Source organism: Ixodes scapularis, unplaced genomic scaffold (genome assembly GCF_016920785.2).
Source record: "Ixodes scapularis isolate PalLabHiFi unplaced genomic scaffold, ASM1692078v2 PGA_scaffold0__279_contigs__length_252992795, whole genome shotgun sequence".
In the NCBI taxonomy this organism is placed as follows: domain Eukaryota; kingdom Metazoa; phylum Arthropoda; class Arachnida; order Ixodida; family Ixodidae; genus Ixodes; species Ixodes scapularis.
In genome coordinates this window covers 112,287,297-112,313,878 of record NW_024609835.1, presented here as the reverse complement: position 1 = coordinate 112,313,878, position 26,582 = coordinate 112,287,297, and the positions used below count along the sequence as shown (strand labels likewise).

Here is a 26,582-nt window from a genome sequence, read left to right as displayed (position 1 = left end):
TCCCCGCTAAATTTAGCGGAAAAATTTCTCCGCTAAATCTAGCGAAAAAAAATTTCCTCGCTAAATCAAAATTTCCCCGCTAAATTTGGTGGAAAAATTACCCGCTAAATCTAGCGGGGAAATTTTGGTCACGTGACCGGGAGGGTCACGTGACCTGGGGAGTCACGTGACACCCCGAGGTCACGTGACCCCCTACTGAGGTCACGTGACCTCGGAGGGGGGCACTGACCCCCCCACGTGACCCCACCGAGGTCACGTGCCCTCGGGGGGGGTCACGTGACCCCCACCCGAGAACACGTGGCCCTCAGTACCCTTCCCTCCTCCTCCTCAAGAGCTGCACTCCAATTCGGCGTTACAGGGAGTTGTAAACGGCTTTCACTTTTTTTTAAAGTAATTTTTGTTGACCTTGGAGTATCACAGAAGGAAAAAAACAAAAAAAAACAGCATTTGCGATTAGCTGTACGTGATGCAAATAGCTGGTCACAGAAACGAAGCAACTTGCACAAAAATCTGCAGATTGAATTACCGATCCGTCCCCATCCACGTCTTGTTGCCCAGGAAGATGTGATGGGGTCTTCGCCTCGGCACGCTGTTGTGTCTTTTTAAATCGAGCGCTGCGACTCGAGGCTGAGCGTTCTCCTTCGTCCGTGTAACCGAGCTTCAAACTCGGCGCCCAGTCAGGGTTCGTGTCATTGAACAACTTAGAAGGAGCTTTTGTAAAACAGAAAAAAACGCCATTCGCTGACGCGCTCACGTTCGCGAAACTCGGCGCAGCAGACAATGCTGCGCCGAGTTTTACATTCAATTTTGCGACCGCAACCGGGTGGACGCGTCCCGGAAACGGAGAACGACAGAAGCATTTCTTACCTGTAACTAAGTGCTCGCTGCACACCTGTGTCTTCACGTTCGCGACCAGGTCGGTCCTGTTAATCTTCGCGAACCACAAGCTCCTTCGCTTCTTTGACAGTTCGTGTGTCAGCCGACAGTGAGCGTAGATCACATTTGGTAGTTTGAAAAATCTCGCATCACTGACGGTGTTACGATCACGACGTTTGTTGCTCTTAGTCCTGTTTGCACAATTAATAACCGCACATGCAACCATTCTACGTAGCGAAACCTTCGCTCAGCGAGACAAACTGACGGCAGCTCCAGGGAACTTCCTATGCAGCGATGACGATTTGGTACGGCGTTATGGCGACGGCCCTCCCAGCAGGCAATTTTAATGGCGTAGGTGGAAGGCATGTATTAAACAGTAAATATCGTTTTTGCCTCGCCTCCCCTCACTTCAGCGTGGGCCCGCCACAGCGCGTCTGTGCCTTCCCTACGGGGGTCGTCACAGTCTCCTTTATGTGACGGCGGGCGAACGTAGAGCAAAGCGCAAGTGTCGTCTGCTCCTCAGTTTTCGCCAGTGTAGTTTGCTATAACATCGTGTGGAAACTTGTGAAAGACACCTCCCGGGCTGGTCAACTGGTAATTCGAGCAGGCAGCTACACAACATCGTGAGCCTATGGATCTTTCGACATTCATCGCAGCTAGGCATCGGAGATGTGGCCCGCGCCCGTATCAGACAAGACGTCCTTCTCGAGCTAGAGCAGCGGCGAGACAAAACAGACTGCTCCCAGCTCTCAGCTCCGAGAAGCGCACAGGGCAGCGCAAACTAGCGCAGACGTGTTACGGTGATCACGTGACGCCGTTGAGCCAACACCGGGAAAAGAAACTCATGACGTCATCGTTCAATTTCGCTCTGAGAAGTAAAAACAAACAAAACGTGAGAATGACGTAGTCATGCCTCTGACGTAGTGGCTCAACGTTGGCTGCCCCAACTCCGTGGCATTGACTGCGCTGATGATTGCGCCTCGCGTCGCACGCTAGGGTGTTTGCTGGCCAGTTTACTAAATATATAGACGGAATTAGATCGTAATATTTTACATGTGGTCTTCCTATATGATACTGAAGAGGACCGCATAGTTTTCGAAATATCAAGAATGAAGCGGAGTTACCCTTTAAACTCATGTCCCTACCTCTTACCCTTACACATAGATCATTTCCATTGTTTTATCCTATTACTTGCTACTAGAGCTCGTTCTCCTTAACTCTCTCCCAGTAATAGTATGTGTACCTGGCGTATTATAGCCTTAGATGCTTTTGCGCCACTAAAAATCAATCAATCAATCGATCGATGTTTCAGGCTCAATAATATGGCTTCCGTCGGCGCGGCGATTCGTGCAACCGCGGCAGCGAACGCGCCAGCGATCGAAATTGGAGTTGAATACTCACGACTGCTGCGTCAGTTAACAGCAAATGAATTCGCGGTTTACTTGAGGGTTTTTGGTGGTTGTGGGTGCAGTACGCCGAGAAAGTTTTTGTATTTCCGTTTCTGCCACAACAAGGAAACAAAGAGGCTCAAAATACGTTTATCGCAGAAATGGTTGTAGACAGCTTCGGCCTGCTTTGCACCGATTTTTATACGCGTAAAAAGATGTAATTTTTAAGGATCCCGTGTCGACGGGTGCGCCTTTTGTGAAAAAACGTAATACAGCAACGTCGAAATAGGCCCATTGAAAGCGTGAGTCTATCAGTGGTTCAGCATTTTGCGGCATTCAAAGTTGATGTTTATTACCACCCTATGTCGCTCATTTATCTATAAAATAAAAAAAGCATGCAGTCGCGTTGTGACGATCAACATTATTTATTGGTTCTCTGCTGTTGTGCAGGAGATCGCGATTTAAGGAAACCGATAAGGCAGCCAACTCTCGATAACGGGAATGATCCTTCAGCTATTAAACAGCTTTATGGATCGCAAATCGTGCTCGGGAGCATGCGGCGGCGCGTAGTTTTTTTTTTTGCAAATTTTGTCATGGGAGTGTGTGACCTTCAAAGAATAGCAAAGGGGAACATTACAGACTAAAACAGCGAATCTTGAAGGAAGTTGTACTTGTCTTGCGATCGTAACCCATGTTGAACGACGGTACAACATCGAACTGGGAGCACGCATAGTCAGGGCAGGACGAAGAGATATCGAGGCCCTGGGCTAATGATGGCCAGGGCCCCGAAATTTGAGATCATGATAATGAGGATGATGATAATGATGACGACGACAATGGCGATGTTAATGTTGGTCAGAACTGAGAATGTTTAGTAAAAGAAAATAAAATCTACTTTATTAAAACGTCCCCGCTTCGAATGCCTAGAAATGTACTAAGTTAGCGCGATATCTTTTGACAATATTTACAATAAAATTTCTGATTATACAATATATACAATCAGTGTCATACAGAGTACAATGATATGTATTCCCCTTTGCACGTGAATGACAGTAAGGGTCAAAATGAGCTAGATCAAATCTAAAAAAAAAAAGAACACGCACGTCACTGCGTTATCTGCATGTATGTGAACGCCTTCAACCCAGCAGAACCAATGAAGAGGCAATGCGCAGAAATTCCTGTGTTTGTGGCTCCTCCCATTATAGACGATACACGCAGCAAGTGGCTCTTGAGAATGACTCTACGCAGCCTACTCCAGAGCACGGCCCTGCCCAGAGAAAACACATGGCAATGCTTTCTCAAAACAGACAATTTTAAGTGAAACAAATGATGCATGCACGTGCGCCAAGCGGGACACGCATTTTGGCAGTCGTAAATCGAGCGGTTGTAAGGTCCGTGTCTTTTTGTAATTTTAAAGAAAGAAAGAAGAAAAGTCTATTAGGCGATTGTCACTCTACCAGAACCTTTCGGCTCCGGCATGCCGGTAGGATGCAGTTCCTCCGGGACCCGGCGGTTCATTAGGGCACCGCGGCCCTCTGCCGCCGTGGAAAACGTTGCGCGGACACGTGAGCGATAGGCGCAAATGCTATCGCGCAAGCTTCGCTCGCCACAGAGAACTACGCCCACGCTCTTGTTTTTGCGCAATTATTTTAACGCGTTCATAGACTAACCGCAGTGGCTACAAGTGCGAGCGACTGGCTTTGACGGGATGGCAGACCGTTTATTTTTGATCTGCAGAGCAAGTTGGGACTACGGTTGGCGGTTGGGGCTACGATTTGCGGAGCTGGAAGCAGACCTAGCCTGTTTTGGGCTTTCTGTTAGGAAGAACTTCATTGATTAGCTGCTTTTCAAGCATCTTTCAACAGGCAACATTCCATGGAGAACGAAAAAAAAAGTCCTCAGGACCTAAGAGAAAGAGCAAGCAAGAGGATCCACGAATTTCGGAGTGTGTGCGATAGACTGTCGGACTCCCTCCTGGGCAAGGAATTCAGGACACGCAAGGAATATTGACACTGGGACAATGTCAAGAAGGCACAGTACAACCAGATTTGGTACCTATGTGAAAAGATCGCATGTTTTCAAACGATGAAACTACGGAATGTAACTGTGCCTGACGTTTAGAGGTATGGCCAGGTTGGGTTAAAGTCTCAACCAGGTGTAGTGAACTCTTGTGAGGAAACGATTTCGGAAAGAACAGAAGCAATCCCAGCAAAAGGTCTCAAGTTTTGTATGAATGTAAGGCCTTCTAGGCTGGATGTGTTTTCCGCGGTCCAGAATGTGCACGGTATATGAATCACGATGAAAGAGTATTTTTGGTTAGAAAATGGTAGGAAGATTAGGAAAAGGTATGGGGGACGCATGCCTGCCAGAGAGGAGGAATTTCAAAGATGTAAACATGGTGAAGGAGTTAGAATCGAAGTCTTTGAAACTGCTCCAAACGGATAAGTCCGGCAGGTTTGCAATCATCTCGAAGCAGATATTCCTGAGAGAAAACAGAAGATGCTTTGGGGTCTTTGTTAAAGGAATGGAAATGAAATTCAGGAAAGTTGAGGAGAGACGAATCCCGGAGGAAAGCTTACCGGAGAAAAGCTCTCCGATTTTTTTCTTCTTTTCGTATGGAGGCTCTCGGATCATGCGTAACATCTATCAATTTATTATCATTAAAATTTCTCAGTATAAAAAAAGAAAATGTCCTTTTTTGTAATATTTGTTAGGGTTATTGGGTATATTGCTCCCAAATTAGTAATTGCGGGCCAGTGTTTTTTTCTGATTTACTCTCTAAGCAACGAAAGCCTAACTGAAAACTTTATGAACTTAAAAATACAGGAAAAAGTTTGATAGCTTAATAACGTGGGCTTAAAAAATTAAAAAAAATTGTAAATGCCGAAAATCCGGAAGTGCATGCGCTACAACGCGGTGCCTGAAATTATCTTCGAAGCTTTTGTTAACCTTTGAAAATAGGATAGAATGTAGATTATCGAGGTTTCTTGCTTCCACGGACATGCACGTTTCTAGACGCACATGCTGGTTTCTGCACACGTTGCCTTTTTGTGTTAGTGCGCTTCTACGGCGAACCACCCATAACCGTCAGAGCTGCACACTGTCCCCGTTGTTGCTCGTGACATTTGCAAGAACTAGTCTTCTGTAAGGTAGTGAATTGGGCGAGTGGGTAAACGTTATACATGATGAAAACCGCTCAAATGACGAAGACAGAGTGAAGACGAGAAACGCAACAGGTGTTCTTGCACAAAAAATTTTTGTTTAGTGAAAAAAACACAGAAAGAAAATAGCGTAGCCGATACTGATTAAATCAACAAACACCTACTTATCTTTCAGGCACCACGAAATTTTAGGAGCCGAAACGGTTCACGCACCGCTATTCCCATTAACTCGAGAAAAAACAAAAACAAAAAAAACCTTTTTATTTGACAGAGTTACCGACGGCGCACTCTGAAATTGTCAATTAATTTTTTTTTTTTTTTTTTTTTACGGGTGTCCCATGTCTTGATTTTGTACTTGCGGCATCATTATTAGAAGGAATCGGTGATTACTAATTTCCGAGGAAATAGTAAATATGCCTAATAAACTTCAAGAATATTACAGAATAGAGGACAACTATTTCTAATGAAGTGTCGAATTATAATTTTGTGAATTTTCCACGTGTGACGCAGGATCCACTAAGCTAAGGAAAAAATATAGGTGTGCTTTTCTCCGCATCCGCTCAATGGCCGGTGACCTCTTCTCCGCATCTACCGGTTTTGCGGTGAGCTTTTCTCCAATGAGCTGCGGAAAAACGTTTGTAACGTTCTAAAAGATCAGGGAAAGGAAAATGTAGTGAAAACCATTATGGCCCAGTCCAAGAGGACTCTAATGTTTGAAATTCTTTTTTTGAAGAACCACAAGGTTGGCATGACTCTCCGAGTTGTTATAAATGGAATTGGCACTTGGCAGATAATCGTCTCTAATTTTCTCCAACGTGGGATTTGAATCATTCTCTACCCTTAAGAAATTTCGGAGAGGTGATCAGTGTCCATGAGTAGCAATCGCGGTAGAAAGTGTTCAGTGTTCTCAATGGACATAAAGGATCTATATTATTCTCTTGAAAAGAAATTACTGATGACGACGCTGAAAGAACTGTTAGAGCTAAATGTAGTGAAATTTCAGTCGGAGTGTCGGTAGAGGGTTTTCTCACAATTCTGGACCAATACTTGCAATCAGCAGTTATTGAGTATGATGAACGGATATACGTGCAGGGCAGGAAGGTGTCTGGATAGGCTCATCCGTCGAGCCGCTTTTGGCTGAGTTTTACCTCAACACCCTAGACAGAGTTGTGGTTGAGAAGATGAGAGAGTTATACCCTGATGTAGGTTTTGTTAGAAGGTATGTTGACGACATAATTGTGTGCACCTTTCAAGACCACTTATAGGATTCCCTACTAATCGTAATAAACTCAGCGGCCCCGTAGCTGTGGTGCACTGTGGGAGAACTGGAGGAGAATGTCATCCAATTTTCGGATTTACGCATTCATGTAGGCAATGGGCTGTGTTGGGAGTGCGGGAAGCAGGCGCCGAAAGGTGTTCTGTCGAAGCAGAGTTGTCGTTCTAAAATCGTAAAGGCAGAGGTAGTGAAGCCTCTGATTCAAAACGTTCTAGAAAGGTCATACACCCATTACATGGAGCAGTCTTCAAGAAGACAATGGGGAAGGCTAGAGAGTGCCGGCTATCAAGAGGGCTTCATGAAATGACAACTTGCTCCGCAGATCAAAGATAAGCAAGAAAAGTCGAGTGTTAAAAATTGACGGGATGCCCCCATCCCGCATTTTCACGTCATTTCACATAACTTGAAAGCGTGTGCAGAAAGATTTGAGGTCGACACTGTTTTTACAGTTTATTTCAAAACAGCTCAGCTGCCTCCCTTTGAAGCAGGGCAAAAAGAATGTAAAAGAAAATATCGCGAGAGCTCTGTTCCGTGTGTAAGTGGAGTAATGTACGAAATTCCCTTGGAGTGCGGCTTTAAATATGTTGGTCAAACTGCAAGATGCATTAACGATAGGTTAACAGAACATAGATGGGATGTGCGGATTAACGCTTCAAACTCTGAACTAGCGAAGCATCTCCAGGAATGCAATGAATGTACAGCAAACCTCTCAGGAACAAAAATCGTACACAAAAAGCGTGAGTAGATGAGACGTGTTGTGCGAGAAGCTGGTCGCATAAAAACGTCAGAAAATTACATAAACCAAGCATCATAGCAACTTGGAAGTGAGTCAAGAAAGTTCCTTCGACTGGAAATACTTGTGTGGGGTGAAGATAGGAACGGGCAGAGTTGCTTCGCAGAGTTGCTTTGCTGTATTCCGACGGTCATTGCATGTTTCCCAGTGCTTGTGATGCATTGTCCGGTAAGGAATCCTTCCGGGTGCGGTGGTGACGATCTTGTGTTTCTGTTTTCTATTTTGGATCCGGTGTACAGGGTGAAGATGGGAACGATAGGGTACGCTACCCTTTGGTTCTGGTGTATTGTTTGCGGTTGGGTGATCATTCGTTATGGTGGTGGCGACGTCTGAGGGAAGGCATGTAAGGCGTAGAGGAAATAAAGCTTGTAGCTGAGTTTGAGACGTTGTCTGTTCCTTTTCTTCCTCTTTCAGGAGTGTTCCGTTTTTCAACTACAGTTTCAGGCTTCAATCATGATGTAAAACACCAGCTCGCCTACACATTAACTGTCTTTATTTTTTGTTGTACTTTGTCAGCGAATCCGCGTGCTTGCCGCAGTGCATGGGGATTTTGGAGCAGGTGAACGTGGCATCGCTTCTGACAGAGTACTGGCGCTGCTGTTGTGCAGGTATTCGGAGTAGTGAGCAAGATTTATTCTTGCGTCACGCATGAACTATACATTTTTAAGGCCTTAACACCACGCTGACCCTGTATGTGTGGAGGGCATACGATTCGTTTGCGAAAAAAAATTTTGGTTTTAAGTTCTAGCGTCTGTTGCGAGCCTTTTACGCTTGATCGCGCGATCGATGTCAGCAGAGGCACCACGGACCACGACGCGCTTTGTGTGTCCATCGCTCGGCTCAGTAGAATGACAGCTTTGGAGAAGCATTTTGCATACTTTTTCAGTTGTCTCTGCATCTGATAACGTCAGCTTATGCTACTTTTCCCGGTAACACAATCTAGCTGTAAAGAGTTTCACGTTTAGGAAATATTGGAATGGAACGGGAGAGTTCGGCCATTTCATGAGTGGGAATGGGCCCAGTGTTTCCAATCTTAGGAGTTGCAAGGAATGTAATTACCGTAAACTCTAATTCCCCGGAATGAAGTTGAATGAAATGTGGGTGCCCGAAATCCACCGAAAGAATTCCCCGTAATCTTCCAAGAGCTAAATTAGTCTAGCGAGATTGTGTAAGCAGGGTAGCCATTTTTACTTCATCGCAATAACAACGAGTTGATCGAAATCACCCTACAACAGAGCGACGTGGTCGCAAAGCACAATGAGCGCGACCGAGCGTTCAATCCTCTTCATGAAGACGGGTTGGCACGTTGTCCTTGTCCCATTCCAACCTAAAAATCTCGACACACGCACGCACACTCGCTCAAACACACACACATACTAGCACGCTTTTCTTCCAAAACCAGCGGGAAGCACACCGCACCACTCCGCGACGACGGCACAATCCGTGTTCCGTCGAGGAAGACACAGGCACCGCACGTCCTACGTATACGACTCCTCTGAGCGGGCGGCTCGGCGATCTCTGCGAGTACATCGACGGGCGGGTAAAATAGCCTCAAGAGAGGTCTTTCTGCTCACGTGACCGGTTACGTGGGCACAAGAAGCCGAAGCCCAAGTCGCACTGCCCATACATGATACAAAAAGCAAGCTGCTGTCTCCAGACATTTTGACGGAACTACCTGCGGACGCATATCAAGCATGTTTGAATCATGTTTGTTTCATGCAAACGCATGCTTTGCACATGTCTGCATACAGCTTTCTTATGACCAGTCTTGCAGGTGCGCCATGCAAAGGCAGTGTCTGCAGGCTGCCTTTTTGTATAGTGCATAATTATAGTGTGTCCGCGGCTTTAGGTAGCGTTACACGCGAATGACCTGCGGTATTCCGCCCTCGCTTCGGTTATTAAAGTTCGATTCCGCGCGCAGAAAAAAAATGTGAAGTTCTAAATGCGAGTGAAACGAAATCGTGTACTTCATAGCAGAAGAATGTAAGGGTGTTTTTTCGGGGAAGGTTGTGCTAAGCTAGAACCAACTTGAGAACTACGGGCAAGGCTTAGGATCGGAGCTGGCTGGAGCGCTAGGTCGAGCTATAGGATAGCCAAAGCCTGGCGCTAAAATTTTGGCGTCGTGATCGAGCGAAGACACTACTGCTGCGTCAGTGTTAGGCTGGGCTTCATGTACAATCAACGCATCGAAGGACGCTGGGCATCTGTTTCGGGTCTAACTGATGAATTTTCGCCATTCGACTGTGATTACGTACCATGGAAAAATACGAGAATGTTAGCGGGTCTTGGTTGTTCTAGGTGGTGTTGGTTGACGGAGCCGGGCACGTTGCTTAGACTTTCTTTTTTGACAATTTTACCCGCCGGTTGATCAGCAAACCCGCACCGACGTCTCGCACGATGATTCACGCCGATGTGACGAGGTCTGGAGAGTCAGTTCGAGCGTGTGGCGTTCACCGCATGTTGGCCAGGATCCAGTCGACGGACATGGACACCTGGTGGTAGATGCCCGGCTGGAAGGACTGGGCGCACCCGAAGCCCGCCGACGTGATGCCAACCAGGGTCCAGCGGCCGTGCAGGTTCAGCATCATGGGCCCGCCCGAGTCGCCCTGCGTCGGCACCGAGTAGGGAATGTTTGGAAATCTCAGAAGAAAACAAACACACTGTGGAAGTAGATGCTACGTTTGTTGAAATAAACACGGCACAAAAGGACAAGGACTAGTAGAAGGAAAAGAAGTAGTAAAAATGACAAGGGCTAAATTCACTATTTTTTTCTGATGGAAGTATAGAGATATTCGGGAAAATATGACAATTCCTTATTTTTAAAAACCACAGGAATGTGATCTAAGATGTTTTTGCAAATGTTGAAAATTTTTCGTATGAACGATTGATTGGTTTGATCATTGTGTGTCAGCACCGAAGTGCCAGATTATCATATGGCCAATGTCTTAACAGTAAAATCCGTTTCGAATCTTTATACATTTTATCAAGGTTTTATGTTTGGAGGTTTCACACAAAATATTTATCAGTGTATTCCCCTCATATAACATAATTGCCGTATCAGATATGAATCATATCCAATTTTCATATTAGATCATCAGAATAGATTTATGCCATGATAGATCTTCGCCCTATGAGATTTTTAGTTGAGATTTTTATGATCCACCATTTTCATTAAAACCTTTATCGCATAAAAAAAAGTACATTCTCATATTATTTTACGTCCTCTAATAATACGCTTTGTGGTTCCTTTGAGAGATGTATGTTATCATGCTCTATTTTGTTGTACGGCTGGCTTCGCCATCTCCTGTAGCGAAATCCTGTAACAGAAGAGTCACACGAGTCCTGCGTCGGCGTTCGGCTTGATCGATCTCCTGTCGTCGCTGATCGAACAAAGTCTCTGCCGAAGGCCGACGTAGCTCTCCTTTCCACTTCGTGCCCCACGCTGACCTCCAACACGTGACGTAAACAAAAATTCAGCACTTCGGCCTCGTTATAGATACTATGAGCGATCGTGCAAAAAACAAGCACGTTCTTCGAAGGAAAGGGGGTGTCAAAGCTGCGGTGCGATATCGCAATAGATGCCAACCCATGCGTTCCAAGGCCGCGCAAGCGCTGGAGGCGCTACGCACGGCGATGATCGAGTTTTCGAAAATTCGTACCAAGTTCTTCCGTGCAACACCACCGCGATGCAACACACGAGACACTGTATGTTACCCCTGTCTCCGTCACGATAGTTCGGGCGCTGTGCCTGGAACTGGTCTTCGACTGGTGTGTGTTTAACGTCGTATCCCGCCCATACACTAAAAGTGGTCCCGGAGTGGCAACAAATGACGTCACAGAAGCCGACGTGTCATGTTGTCGGATGTTTGCGATTCTGACGGTTGGTGCTAGAACTCCCGGTGGAAAGTACGTGCTTACTCGAGTGTCGCTGTAGTCGCGGAGTCCCAACTGTTGTCTGCTGAAGCTTCCGGGGACCGTCAAACTGGAGGGCGACTCAGTGGTGGATCCAAAGGGGGGGGGGGGGGGGGGGGGGCGACGGAAGCAACCTCCCCCCCCCCCCCCCCCCCCCCCGAACAAAGTTGACCCCCCTCCCTCCCCTCTTCTCGGAGGGCAATTAGACATGGGTGGACCCCCCTTGCACATGAAAGAATGGGAGAATAGTATCCTTAAAAATTTCCCGCCCCCCCCCCTCCCCAAAACGGAGTTCTGGATCCGCCCCTGGAGTGACTTGCAGCAGAACAGGCGCCTATCATGCCCAGAACCGCTGCTGCGACACCGCCAAGATGGCAACGCAAATTTAGGGAACACGTTTTAGGATGCGGTAAGCACAACGGTTGGAGACGCGTTCCAGGTACTATAATGCAGAAATCGATTTTTTTTTCTTTCTTCACTGCTCCTTTTGCTAAAGGCAGACTTTCTCCTACGGACACGAGCCTTTCATTTCCTTTTCGGAAATGTACGCGGGAAACCAGAAACCATCGTCGCCTTCCAGAGAAGCTGGCTCTAACGTGGGCGCCATAGACGTGTCGTTACCGTCTTCTACCCGAAGAGCAGCAATACGCGAACCGAGGTGAATAGCGCGACGCAATTAGCGCGAACAAGTGATTGCTAGTTATTTGTGTCTTTTTTTTTTATTTTAGAATAAAAGGTCTCGTGATTTGAGCTATTATACTCCCTTTCATGCTTAGGGTGCAACGCTGTCAAAGCTACTGGCGCAAGCGTGGGGCTTGATCTCGTTTATCATTTGCACGCCTTCTCGCGCAAGCAAAACCGTAGATGAAGCCACGCACTCGCGCCCGTAGCTTTGACAGCGTTGCACGCTAAGTATGAAACAGAGTATAGTGTGGTTGAAAGCACTCATTTGGAGCACTATAGCATGAGTGATAAATTTGGGCGCCCACCTTGTGTTTTGCTAACAGTGTCGCACAGTGTATGCATAGCTGCAGGTACTCACCACACAGGCGTCCCTCCGACCCTCCTTGTAGCCCGCGCACATCATCTCCTGATGGATGCGGATGCGGATGCCTCTGATGTGGTGCCAGTGCTCGCACTCGCTCCTCGTGATGATGGGCACCTCCACCTTCTGCAGCACCCTCGTGCCGTAGCGGTTGCCTGCACACGCCGGCCACAAAACTCGCACGCCTTATTTTCGACAGGCACGGAGTTGGGACGACATTCACACACAGGTCCGCGGTCCACCAATGACCGTAATCAATGTGGAAGTTTTTGCACTTGTTTCTTAGAACAGACCCGAAAATAATTAAGGATCATTTCCTTCGGGAATAATTACTCGAAGGCGTCCCATTAATGTATTTATTTTTGTTGCAATAATCGTTCTATTATTAAAAAAGAAAGCCCGGGAGGTGGTTACAAGTCTTAAAATTATTTTAGTCTGGTTTAATAATATCTTCATTATATGACATTATCTTTAGGCGTACTCAAAAACCTTAGCATGTTATTGTTCAAAGAACAGACCCGTACTTATGTTTTATACTTAGTTTAATTTAGCAAAGAACAAAACAAACGAGACGCGTGTCGAAGGCGATCACAGCGGAAGTGCAGCTGGGGGGAATGAAACAGTCCTTGCCACGCTTACGGACGTTCCTTTGGCAACGATATTGCAAGCTCCTGAATGAGGCGCAACCTTTTCGTGCCCTGTTTCAGAAGCAAGCCTGCCGCATTCCAAGAATATTTGGCGAAGATTGTCATTTACATAAAACAAAAATAATCCCATGAAGCCGGAAGACAAACTGTGGCTATTGATAGATTAGAGAGGGGACTGAGCAACTTACCGAGCGCTCCATAACGCCCCCCCCCCCCTCCCCCCCTTCTCACCTTCAATAAGGGTTTTTGCGGCGCCTCTTTCTTTCATTTCTGCATCTTTATCGTGATGCCGTGTACGATTCCCCCAGGTCATCGGCAGCGGGGTGTTTTTCTTTCTTCGTAAGCGGTGCACGCAACTTAACGCATCCAACCGCTAGAAATAGTCAGCGCATGTCAGAAACCGTTCGTTACTTCCGGTTAACGACGGATACGAGCACCTATCGTTTGTCGCTGCTCCTCTTTCCGATCAAGAGATCTTAGATCTGCGGAAAAATACGCAATATATGAAACACGGAAAAAGCCGTAAAATGCCCTGGGTCACACTCCAACGGAATACCTTCCAGCGAAAGCAGTTTTGCGGTCGCCGTTGATGCATACGAAAAGGACGGCCGAATTCGCGTGCCAGGTTATTCGTAACTCCGAGAGGGGCGACGCAACCTAGCGGAAAAGACGTAAAGTAGAGAGACGGGGCACTACCACCCAGCCAAGTGAACGGCTAAATCCGACGCGGCCTTGCGGCGGATGTGTGAAACAGAGGAAAGGGGACTGAATCAATACACACTAGTGTTCGACGAGAGACGCCGCAGAGCGGCAGACCCGCGCGTCTTGGCGCTGCCGCGTGCCCGTTTCGCGCTCCTCGTGAGACGCTACAAGTCGCGTCGTCCACGTTGCTTGTTTCTATACCCGTTTTCACCTCAAGCAAAAAGGAAGTTCTGCCCAATGTTCATGCGCGGCGCGAAGTAGTTCTTACAGCAGTTGGTTGTCAGAGAAATAAGCGATGCTCTTGTCATTTGAAGCGTGTACGTCTTGATGAGATAACATTTATCTAATCTAAAAGGCACCTACATATATCTCAATTCTCAGCATAAAGAGATACATTAGTAATGCTCCGCAAGAATCCGTACTTTTTTCTTTATAACGGTTCTTGAAATAAAAACGAGTATGGGTGGTATTGGCGGATTGCGCTATGTTAGAGTTGCGAATAGGGTCGGGAGCAAGGTTTAGTCGCCCATGCGCTTGGGTTCAGTGAGTGCCCATTAAAGTTGCGCACGCACACTCTTCGCTATACTTCTTTCGAAAGTTGCGAAGAGTGCATTTCATAGGGAGCATGTCATCCAATGTCGGTCTCGTTGCGAGCGCGCAACAATTGTAGCCCGTACTTAAGGCGTGCCTAAAGCAACTTCTAATTATATTTCGGCCCAGTGACGATTGTTAATTAGCCTGTGCTCTTTGGTCACCCGTGCTTACCATTGCGGAGCGGTGCGAACTGATTCGGCAACATTAAATCTTGGTGCGTGAATATACAAAACTCGAAAATAATGTCGGAATAGATTTGGCACTTGGTTCTATTCAGTGCCCAATTTTACTGCTCGAAGCTTTACTTTTTTGTTTTTTAATATTTGAAAATTTGTGATATTGTTTTCGGGAGCCACTGATTTCTTGCGACAGGCTTTACCGCTTCGCAGAGGCACTCGCGCGCCAAGCTTCACTGCTTTGCACCAGCGCGCTCGGAGAAACCTCTGACGTGGAGGGGTATCTGGGGGCCCCCGCTTATATTCCGTTTAAGTCTAACCCTGATAGCAGACAACGCCACAGTTTAATGGAGTCAATCAAGGAGCACCAAAAGTGCATCGTCACGGCTCTCCTTGTCGTTTGCTATCAACGCTGAGCCGATCACGCACAGAAGAAAGCGCAGGCTCGTGGCGCATTCACCATTCACTGTGCCTGCCTAAAGTCCCTAAATAAGACCTTCCTACAAGTAGCGACATTCTTTGAAGCGCTGACTGCGTGACGGTGCAGGCTTTAGGCGGCGAATAGCGGCGCACAGCAGAAGTCTGAACTGAATGACGCCATTTTGTTCCAGCGGAATGTGCTTTATCATTTGTATTGGTTGTCGTGACTTGTAAAAGAAGTATTAAGGGACTTCATGCGTGCTTATTTCAGTCGGTGACAGCAAACGGACAAAGACGACGAGCGCCATGACGATGCACTTTTAGTCTGCTTGATCTGGTCCATTGAAATATAGCGTTGTCTGCTATCAGGGTAAAATTAAATGTAATTTCTACCAAATGTCACTACCGACCGACCATTCAGCGGGGCTGGTATTCAAGAGCCGATTCGCCGATCACTTTGATGGAAATGACAATAAACTTAGGCGCGTGGCGGGGCTAGGGACCCTTGATTTTGATAGACTGTGCCGGAACTTTGACGTATCGACGCATATTTCAGTAAATAAGGTGCTCATTGCTTCGCTCAGTATGCTACATAAAGTTTTGCTCTCCTCGTCTTATCAGAGACTTTCGTTTATTTTTCAAGTGTGTAGAATGTTTAGTGTGCAATATAATTGTTTTAGAGCGCAGCTTTTAGGCGCCCGTTTCCAGCTTGAGCGTCGCCGTCTGCGTAACCAACGCGTCGGCGTAACCAAAGCGTCGGCGTGACGCGTCGCCGTCGGCGTAACCGCGAGGTGCATTATGTTATGAGAAACGTCCCATAATGCACCGCGGTGACGCGCGCGTTGCATTATGGGACGTTTCCCATAATGCACCGCGCGGGAGGGAGGAGGGATGGGGGTGAGATGGAAGGGGAGAAGGAGAGGGTACGGATGAGGAGGAGGGGCATACCGTCCCCTCCGTCCCCTCCTCTTCTTCTCCTCGAGAGCTGCGCTCTAATTGGGCGTTACAGGGAATTGTAAACGTCTTTCTTTTTTTTTTTCATCGGTATTCTGATTGAAAAAAATAAAAAAAAATATTCAGCTTTGATTTATTAAAGCATGTGTTCGTGCTTGATTTACTTTATACATGTATGTAAACTATATTTCTATTCGAGTGTACTGAATTCGATTCGCAGTCAAGAATTTGACATTCAAGCAGCTCTGCAAGAATAACGAAGGATATGCGTCCCTATCGCGTTGGTTACCCGTGTGAACGAGATATAAAAGGCGTGCACCGCGACATTTCTGTTTGAGTGTTGCCAACCACGTTGCGACTGCCTATGACTGCTTACCCAACCGAGGTCCGCGCAACGCGTTGTAGTAAAACACAACGAGAGGTCTTATAAAGATACTTAAGTAGTAGAAAAGAATCCTCCTGAATAGGACACATTTTTTTTACAAAATAAAATCACCCCCCCCCCTTAAATCAATAACAACAAAAACACACACACACACACACACACACACACACACGAAATAATGAAATGAAGAAAAGAACTTAATATTAACGCCAAGAAAAAAAATTGACTGGGAACGATTCCAACACATGCTCCCATCTAGGACATCGACCCCGAAATATAATTATGTCTCGGAATCGCACAAATGAGCCTTGCAACGTGAATATCAGAGGAAAAAGTATGAAGTATATTTTGTGGCCCACGTATGTACCATGTCCAGGAACTTACAATATCTTCTTTTCTTTTTTTTTTTTTCTGAGGTGGGAGTTGAGTGCTTTTTAAACGCAGACGGTCAGGGTGAAACCGGGGCGTCTCAAGCAGCCTTTCACCGAACCCCAGTACCGCTGTTCATACATGGTGCAAAAGACACGGAGTTTCTCTGCAGACATGATGAAATAATTATCTGCAGACACTACTCATGCACGTTCGAAGAATGTTTGCATCAGTTATGCTAGGAGCATGTCTGCAGACCGCTTTTGTAGGACTAATGCGACACGGCTGTCATATGAGAAAGAAACACTCCTCAAAGATTGTCTGAAGATCTTCTTTTGTATGATCTATTGGCAGTTTGAGCGCGGCTTTAGGGCGCCGGGGAACGCGCGTCGCTGTTACGGAGGCAGGGCGTGGGCTCACTGAGGGTGGAGTCTGTCTTGCCCCAGCCTGTGACCGAGGCCCTCCAGCCCTCAAAGGTCCACCCGCGTGGCGGCAGGCAGATGGGCAGGATGTTCTCCTGGTAGCGGACGTGGCGGTCCAGCCGCAGCAGGGCCACGTCGAAGCGGTCCGGCTGGGACGCGGAGAAGGCAAAGTTGGGGTGGATCTTCTTCTCCACCACGCTGTACGCCTGAGCCTGGGACAGCTGGTACCGCTGGTCCTGGATGTCGTACGCGCCCAGGATCACAGAGATGCGCCGCAGGGGCGTGCTGCGAGAAAAGGCCGTGGGACCGACGGGTCACCCATCGTCTTCGGGATGCAAACCGGGCCGGCTTGCATGTTTAAAGTTTAAACAGCTGGAAGTAATCAGCCCTAATGGGCGTCTGGTACCTGCGCTGTTGGTGAGGAATTTAGTCGATGCACTACCACTGCAAACCTGCGGTCTTTCATGTTCATCGCGCATCAGTGATGCACGACCGCACGCCATTTAGTGCGATGTTCATCCGGATCGAAACGGACAGGGACGGTAATTGAGCATTAAGCCTAGGATCCCTGGTTTCTGCATCCCGAGCTTACGCTTTATGTGATACGAAATATGGAGCGCTAACACACTTGGGCACCGATCTCCACTCGACTACGTGAAAGAAAACCCGCCAAGCTTGGGGCACGCTAGAGCTGGAGACTCGATTTTGTTTACCAATCCGCTCGGGAGCTAGCTTTGGCAGGGGTTTCTTGGACAGTCTAAAGCATGAAACACATGTGAGCAAAACACACGTCACGTGGCGTCGCGCCACCGAGTGCCGTTACCATAGCAACCATCGCTGACGCTATGACTTGACCCGAATGCCGCCCCGCCACGTCCCGACTCAAGCAACGGTTTCTGTGGTTATGCCGCACGGCGGTGCGATTGGATGCAGTTTTTGCTCAGATATGTTTCACGCTTTAGCTGAGCCCAGAGCCGTCTATACTGGGAGAGTTCGGCGTGATTTTGATCATGTCGATAGTCTAGCAACCACGACCAGAGCAACCAAATATTTCCCCGCCATATTGTGTTACTAATTTATGACCCATTCTAGATTAACCACCCTATGTATGCACAGTGACTTGTCGTCGCACAGGAAGGGTCTCTCGTTAACGTAATCGCCTTTGACTCTTTCCACGGAATCGATTGCTCACACTCTCTTATCTGCAACGATCTCCACGAAATACTCGTCTTTCATTCCCATTTCTTGTCTATAAAAGTGATTTTATATATTCCACACACCGCCACATTTAAACACCGCGGAAAGAGTTTGCTATGCAGGGATGCGAACCCGTGCCTTAAATTACCTGGCTTCTTTTTTCTTGAGAAAGCATGTTTTTGTTTGGAATAGAACAAATAAACTTCTTTGTAAGTTTTTATACTTGAGATCAATAAAAGTGAACGGTTTTTGATTGCAGTGATCAGTTACAGGCATAGCAAAGTGCCGATGAAGGAGAGATGTTTTCATAACGCTACTTGTAACCGCGAATTTAAGTGGACTTGCTCAGAGCGGTGTGGCGAAACCAGTGATTTCCCTACAAACACCCTAACGGGGGGGCGGGGGGTTGTTTTTCTGAAGGCACCCCCTTAATTCGCAACGGCTCCTCTATTCTCAATCCCCCACCCTGAAAATGTAAACCTTCCTCTATTCTCAATCCCCTCCCTAATTTTGATTCCTGGGGAAACCCCTGGGCGAAACGAAAACGAATCTCCATCTTGTGTTATCGCGAGGTCGGCTGGTTCTGGCTAGATATATCACCCGCCAGACTCTCTCAGTGTAAATGGCTCTGGCTAAGACTCCGCCTCTATCAAGCCGGAGTCAAGTTACCGCTCCCGGTTCTGCTACCACCAACGCTACTAGATTACCTCAGTTGTGGAACTCCCGCGGAAGGGGGTACCGCCCTCACTTACTTCAGTCCGCCTTTCGTCGTTTGAACCACATTTAGAGTTTCGTTTACGAACTGTGTGTTCCATAGAGTACGGCAGAACGCCATCCAGACTCTGCGATTCGAAACGTACGTAATCCATAGAATACACTGCAGTTCCCATAGCAGCCGTGCGGCGCGTCGAACGACGGGGAGGCGAGCCGTGGTAAGTGAGGGGGGGGGGGGAGGATAGTGCCCGTGCATGCAGCCTGTATGAGCAGTTCCGTAACTGAGCTAATCTAATATCGTTGGCTACTTAATATAGCATTTTTTATGTTCTTGTGTATTTACTGAAGGCTTTCACTTAAATGTTTCTACCGGGGAATGTCCCAGTGTCTATGCATTCAGCTATCTAGCTGACGATCTGAATATCTGAATAACTGGATGAGAGGAAGGAAACCTCAAAGAGGGGTGCAAAGATCACAAGCAATGCGAATAAAAAAAAATGAAAGCCGTTTACAAATCCCTGTAACGCCGAATTGGAGCGCAGCTCTTGAGGAGTAGGGAGGGGTACTGAGGGGGGGGGGTCACGTGACCTCGGGGGACGGGCTCACGTGACCCTGAGGGGGGTCACGTGACCTCGGGGTGGTCATGTGACCTCGGGGGGGGGGGGGTCACGTGACTTGGGGAGTCAAGTGACTTTGGGTGTCACGTGACCTTGGGGGTCACGTGACCCTGGGGTAGACGTCACGTGACCTCTGGGGGTCGTGACCTTGGGGTCACGTGACCTCGAGGGGGGTCACGTGACTTTGGGTGCCACGTGACCTTGGGGTGACCTTGGTTACGCCGACGCCGACGGCGACGCCGCTCAAGCCGGGAACGGCCCCTAAGAGCTGCGCTATAAAAATTAAAGCCGTTTACAACTCCCTGCAACGCCGAATTAGAGCGCAGCTCATGAGGAGGAGGGAAAGGTACGGAGAGGGGGCTATGCCCCTCCTCCCCTCCCCCATTTAGGGGAATATTTTCTGCTAAATTTAGCGGGAAAAATTCTCCGCTAAATTTAGTGGAAAAAATTTTCCGCTAGGTTTAGCGGGAAAAATTTTCCGCTAGGAATAGCGGAGAAAATTTTCCGCTAGGAATAGCGGAGAAAATTTTCCGCTAGATTTAGCAGGAAATATTTTCCGCCAAATTTAGCGGGAAAATTTTTTCGCTAAATTTAGAGGGGAAATTTTTCCGCTAAATTTCGCGGGGAATTTTTTCCGCTAAATTTAGCGGAGAAATTTTTCCGCTAAATTTCGCGGGGAATTTTTTCCGCTAAATTTAGAGGGGAAATTTTTCCGCTAAATTTCGCGGGGAAGTTTTTCCGCTAAATTTAGCGGGGAAATTTTTGTGCTAAATTTAGGGGGGACATTTTGCGCTAAATTTAACGGGGAAATTTACCCATCATGCACCGCGCGGTTACGCCGACGTCGCTCAAGTCGGGAACGGGCGCCTAAGAGCTGCGCTCTAAAATTATGGAAGAACACGTGTGAGGTACTAGTCGTTGGTGCCATAGCTTTCGTAAAATCTGAATAAGCAAACGGAAAGAAATCTTAACTTTGATGCTGTGGCTCATGTTGGCAGTTTCGCTCGTGCATGTGCATCAACCACCCGTAACAATTTTATAGGTTACAGTTATAAGTGCCTGATGCCGACTCGGTACTCAGCCGCGTGCCGTATATTGTGAGCAGGAATTTAAGGCATGATACTCATATCACTGACAAATCGAATGTATTATTTGTGTGAGTGTGTGCGCCTATAGGATTATGAATCGAAAAAAAAAAACATGTTGCGCTACTTACTGATGAACACAATGCGCTGCCGTGACCACGTAGAAATGGTTGACGAGTGCTCCACCGCACTGCTGACGGGAAATCTTGATATGGGCCTGGGTCGCGGTCACAGTTTGCAAGGAAAAAGTCAGCGGGTCATCTGGTGCCGTCGATCACATGACTTAGTGATTTCGTGTCATTCCGCTTAGCGGTTCGCCTCTGCTGGAAATAAAATTGACGAGCCGCGCCGCATCGCCATCACCAAACCGCGGCTTTCGGCGAAGCATCGTAATGCAGGCTTTTGTGCGGGTGTGGCCAACATTACCTAGAATAGTCAAGGCCTGCGAGCATCCACCCTCTACCTCCATAGAACCCTTTTGCACCCTCACCTTACGCGCCACCGAGGCAACATCATCCGCAATGCCCAAAGGAACAGCCTCTTCACCCCAGCCCGCATTTGCCTTCTACGAGGTCTACTGCTTGAAGATCCACCCTCCTGCATCCACTGCGGCCACCGACCATATACCTCTCGCATCTAAAGCCGAGGTCGCACTGCTCATACATTATACAAAACACAGTCTGTAAACATGAGTCACCGCAACATTCGTGGTTCCAATGTCGCGTGCCAAATGTCCTGTTTCTACTCATTGCCATACGGCATTCGAAGCACGACTCTCGAGGTGATTTGCGTTTGAATCTGTACGTAGACTGTCTTTTGTACGATGTATGAGCAGTGCCACCACGGCGTTATGAATGCGCCACCCCCACCGCTCCCTAACCCTTCCTCCCTGTCCTTCTCCCCCGAGCCCGGGTGGCGGACTGCGAACGCTAAAACTCCAAGATCAGGACTACCTGGCGGGGTACATCCAGTCTTCTCTGGAGCACTACACCAGAGGGAGCCTGGACTGAGGCACCTTTGTTAACTTATCAGCTTGGCCAAGTTGGTTGCTCATATTAACACACACTACAGCGCACTACTGCAAAAGCAGACTCAAACTGTACACTCACTACTTACACACGAGAACGAAAGGAAAAATTCAAACGAACCGCGCTGGTTCGTTTGAATTTTTACTTCGTTTTTCATGTGAAAGCAGTGAGTGTACTGTGTGAGTGTAATTTTGCAGTAGTGCGCTGTAGTGTGTGTTCAAATGAGGCACCCTGTTCATCTTTTAGTTCAATAAAGTTCAATGTCTCCCTCTCCGTAGAACGTCATCACAGTCGGACGGAGCCAACACAGAAATTGGACCCGGGCCTGATGTCGAGCGTCCTTCGACGCGGTCATTGGACACGAGACTTAGCCGAGCTCTGACGCAGCACTCGTGTCCAATCTGTGTCTCCGCCCGATCCCGCTGTAATAACGTCAGCATTTTTGGTGCACAAGCTTCAATCATTTTAGGTGGTGTTGCTTTTTTTTTTTTAATGTAATGAAGCTGCAATACATCTGTCCAGCACGTAGTACGTTGTCTTTTTTTTTCTCAAATAAGAAAATGAGTATGGTTGTGCGGCGTCAAGCAACACACCCTGAATAAGAAAGCCTAAGTGCTGAATTTGCCTGCGTCATTAACGAAGACCATCGTAGTCTACAGATCGGAGACTAGTGCTGGGTCAGCGTTCGGCTGGGTTTCGGGTTCAATCAACACGTCGAAGGACGCTCGGTGTCAAGTTCCGACCCAGCTACGAGAGCCTCATCGCTGAGTTGGCGACATCCTATTGCGATGATGTTCCATGGAGCTGCTTGTTCACGAGCCTCGATTATTCTGAAGGTAGATGGTGTTGCCCCCACGCAGCAACAGAGGAGACACCAACAGGCGCGATCCGGATTATAAAACAGCCGTTCTACCATATGATTAGGAATGTAGCACGACAACAGCAGGGCGTGGAAAGAAAAGCTTAGTGTCGCTACTCGTTCAATACGCTCTGCATTGCCTCATTCATAGAATAGTAAAACCGACAACCATTAACACACAAGACACGAGCAAACACACTGGCAGCAATGAATGACGGTGATTCTGTAATCATGAAGCCTGTTACGTTCCGTTACTCTAATATACCATGAAGGATTTCAAACTAAACAGTAAAAAATATTTTGTACACCTCTACAGCCATTGTCCGAACTAGATCAACCTTGGCGTTCCACTTGCTGGCTGGTACGGGCGTGTGGTTATATAAAAAAAATTTACAGCAAGATTCAGTGGTGAATTCTTGTGGAATGCGTTATCATGGCCCTTGGAAACGCCACACACGCTCCCCTTTAGAAACGTTACCGCTGACCCCTTAACCTTTCTCTTTTGGCTTTCTCTTTTACTTCCTCTACTTTTTGCTTCCCTTTTTAACCATGTTACGGGGTCAGTATTAGTGTTTTCGAAAAGGGGACATGTGCGGCGTTTCACAAGGGTCATGCTAACGCATTCCCTAAAAGTCCACTAATGGATCTTGTAATTTTTTTTCACCCCTTTTTTTGCTCTGCCTGTCAGGGTACGTCGACGCCCTTGGATACGCTCATCCATATCACTCATGGAAAGAACCGCATCCATACCACTCGTGGAAGGAACGCATTACATACAGCCCACGCACCGCTACTACAGAAATACAGAGCGAAGAAGAACCGGTACCGGCAGGGAGGCAACTGAGAAAACTGGCATTTCACCAAGCCGAGGCGCGACACCTGGTGGATGACAAAGCCGTAGTGCTGAATAAGATGGTGACATCCGAGAAGGTCAACGTTGGGCACAGATTCGACACGACGATTGCGTCAACGTTCCGCTCAAACTGACTCTATGCCGAGCGCTGTCGCAGCACTCGTCTCCAATCTGTGTAGAGCGCTGGCCATCTCTGATGACGCCATCTCACTTTGCACTACGGCTTTGTTATCTAATAGCGAGTTCGTTTCACGGCACTCGTGCCCACGCGTGCCCACTCGCAGCGTGGAACGGGTTCGTTTCGGCCGGCACTCCACGAGTGGTTGCACTCTCCGAGTTCGTTTCAGCGCTGACACCCCACGCGTGCATGCACTCGCTGCACCGAGAAAATCGGGAGTGCGCCAAAATGCAATCCCGTCATGCCTCGCTCCGGTGGGGCCGGCGAGGAGCGGGAGCAGACGACGAGGGTTCGTCTGCTACGATGTGTCGCGGAACCGAAAGGAAAAAAAGGTAGATTTTCTGATAGAAATCGCATCCCGCGGGCAACGGGCTTGAATTGTGAGCGCCTGCTATTTCACGAAGGAAGCAAAAAACAACCCGTGATTTATTTGCAGGTTTTAAATCGCTCTGTTGCCGTCCAAACGCTGAAATATACCAGTCTGTAAAGAAATGCTCAAACAAACGCTACAGCGGCCACCGAGATGTCTATCACCATCCGTGTGCGGGTGAAAAATTTAACATTTGTCAACAAAACTCTTCCAGCAGAAACCTCTGACTGCAGAATAAGCATCAGAGAAAGCTAAAGATGGAGACTTTACCCGAGGGTGGGGCAACATCATCATGTTTAACATTTACCTACGTCAGCTAACTTGCCTTGTCGTATTTTGTTCGAAAAAGCTCTCGTTCTCGACGCCCTCACCAAGGCTAATATCTAATCCTGACGATCGAAATCGAAAGTCCCAGTTTTGCTGGATATTCCAACAGGCTAGTTTTAAGCCGTACGGTTCACAAATAATACCATGCTCAAACGGATCAAGCTTCTGCTCGGACAGCATCATCAGTTTTCTTCAGTGTAAACGGTTATAAGAATTGAAAGATCGCAACCAGCTGCTTTGTAGACAGCTGGTTGCGGAAATTTACGCCGTCTGTAATTACCTCTACGGCTGCCTAGCTGCTTGGAGTCATCGAAACTATAAACTACAGGTTGCAGCGACCAACGTTTGTAGATAAACGTTGGTAGCGACTGGCATTCTCGCATTCCCACGCATCACTCCGAACAGAAAGGCGCTAGTTTCGGTTTGAAGTCGGTACCTTTTCTACAACATAGATGGCGGCAGCGTCAGTCTTCTGCACTTGGTGCATTTGGCGAGTTCGTTTGAGTCCAATTTTCCGTGCAACACTCTGTGAGTGCGATGCATTCTGGGAGAGAACTCGAACGGTGCCAGTGCGTGTGAAACGAACTCGCTATAAGAAGTTTTGAGCGGCGGTTCCTCCTCCCTGGCTCCACGCCAGCTGTGCCAAGCCGTGCGCGTGACTTTGACGAAAACGGAAGGGCTCCTTTTGACGACAACCCCGCGGTGTTTGTCAGTTTGTCAGAGCCGGGGGGAGAGGGAGAGTTTGACACGTGCTGACGTCAGCGCTTCAGACGAATGAGAGCGTCGCACGCGTCAGCCTGTCCATCTTCTTGTCCCTTTCTTTCCTGCGCTGACAAACAAAAGACACCACCGGGTTTTTGTCCAAGCGAGCGTTCTAATGCTAACGCATTAAAATCAAAAAGGCGTTTATACATGACGTCATTTACGATCGCCCTAACACAACCAGAAGCGTCTTTTAACGCAGTAAATGTTACCTACGCCGATAGGCGTCGTGTGATTCTAGAGAAAACTTGATGGGAGCTACGTTGTCACGCACCCAAGCCACGGATATATCTGACCTATAAACGCAGGGCTTAAAATGTTCACGCTTCGCAGGGCTCATAACATTCTCTGGTCTTCTTGTTGGCTAATGCAGCAACCCCGTTCGCTGCCGAGCGATAACAAAATGCTCGGGGCTTGCCACGCGCTGCCTTTCCTAAGCTGTCATCAACTATGGTTTATTTTGTCTGCAACTGTAGTTTACAGAATTGTTTCAGTAGCAGCGTTTCGACCCCATAGTAGATAGTTAATTTTAGGTTAATCTTAACTGTCACTCATATTCGCCGTAACCGCAATGTATCATGGGACGACTCGTCTTCGAGCGTGACTGCGTACCTGCCATGGAAACTCCCCGTACTGGGCGTCTTCTCCACCGATGATTCTTCGCTGGGGCTTGTTTGTGGACCTTCCGCAAACTGCTCAAAAACACAGGGAACCGCCGGCCGTAAGAGTCACATTTCGAGGCGAAACCAGAATCACGGTCACCATTAAACACACGTTCTCTTCGTTTTGCTGCCTTCCTCTCAATGCGTGTGCCTGTATGCATAGACCGAGGTACAGAACGTGAGGTGACTGAATAGGTATTCGATGTGTTGAAACTTGTCATGATTCCGTGAGGTGGTCTACATGCGTATGCAAGTGCCAGTATTTTATACTGATAGCCGACAAAATGAACCGTTCTTGTGAATCGTGTCTCACTCCTTCTGAGCACAGAAAGGTTAAAGAGTGCGGCAAGATGAAGATGAAGACATTTGGGCTTTCCTAGCATAAGATGGTTAAAGAGTCTAAAAGTACCGTACTACGTGTAATTTGTCGTGGATCAAAGGAGTGAAGTGACATGCCGTTAAAGCAAAAAAAAAAAAAAAAAATAAAAAGTCGAAGAAAAATTTGGGGAAGTTGTTTCGCAAATAATTGATTTGACTGTTGTCAACGTTATTGCGCATGATCAGTCTTAGCTGGGGTCCGATTTTGGTCGCCGTGAGAGCTAGAGGGAGATCTAAATCTAATTTACCTCACGCGGAGAGAGCGAAGAGAGCGTTCGTAGGTGGTTCGTCTGCTCACGGGAGCGAAGAGCGCGGATTGTCTGATGCGAAGTTTCATTCGCAGACCTACATAAAACAAGAAAACACCGCACGTAACCTGCTAACAGACCACAAAAAAAAAAGGTTGATCGTTTGCGTCTGCAACGAACTGAG

The 26,582-nt window shown here is 47.6% G+C and overlaps 1 protein-coding gene across 1 annotated transcript in view; it reads right to left on the bottom strand.

Moving 5' to 3' along the window:
• Positions 1–8,663: 8,663 nt before the first annotated feature.
• The window catches only part of LOC8051713 (serine protease 30), a 170,255-nt gene continuing 152,336 nt past the window's right edge, over positions 8,664–26,582 (bottom strand). Inside the window, exons 4-8 of the mRNA XM_029990635.3 lie at positions 25,723–25,802; positions 20,865–20,950; positions 17,119–17,405; positions 12,449–12,606; positions 8,664–10,100 (exon numbers count right to left, since the gene is read on the bottom strand). Coding sequence (XP_029846495.1) covers positions 9,945–10,100; positions 12,449–12,606; positions 17,119–17,405; positions 20,865–20,950; positions 25,723–25,802 — 767 coding nt within the window. The 3' untranslated portion in view covers positions 8,664–9,944. The remainder of the gene's footprint in view (positions 10,101–12,448; positions 12,607–17,118; positions 17,406–20,864; positions 20,951–25,722; positions 25,803–26,582) is intronic.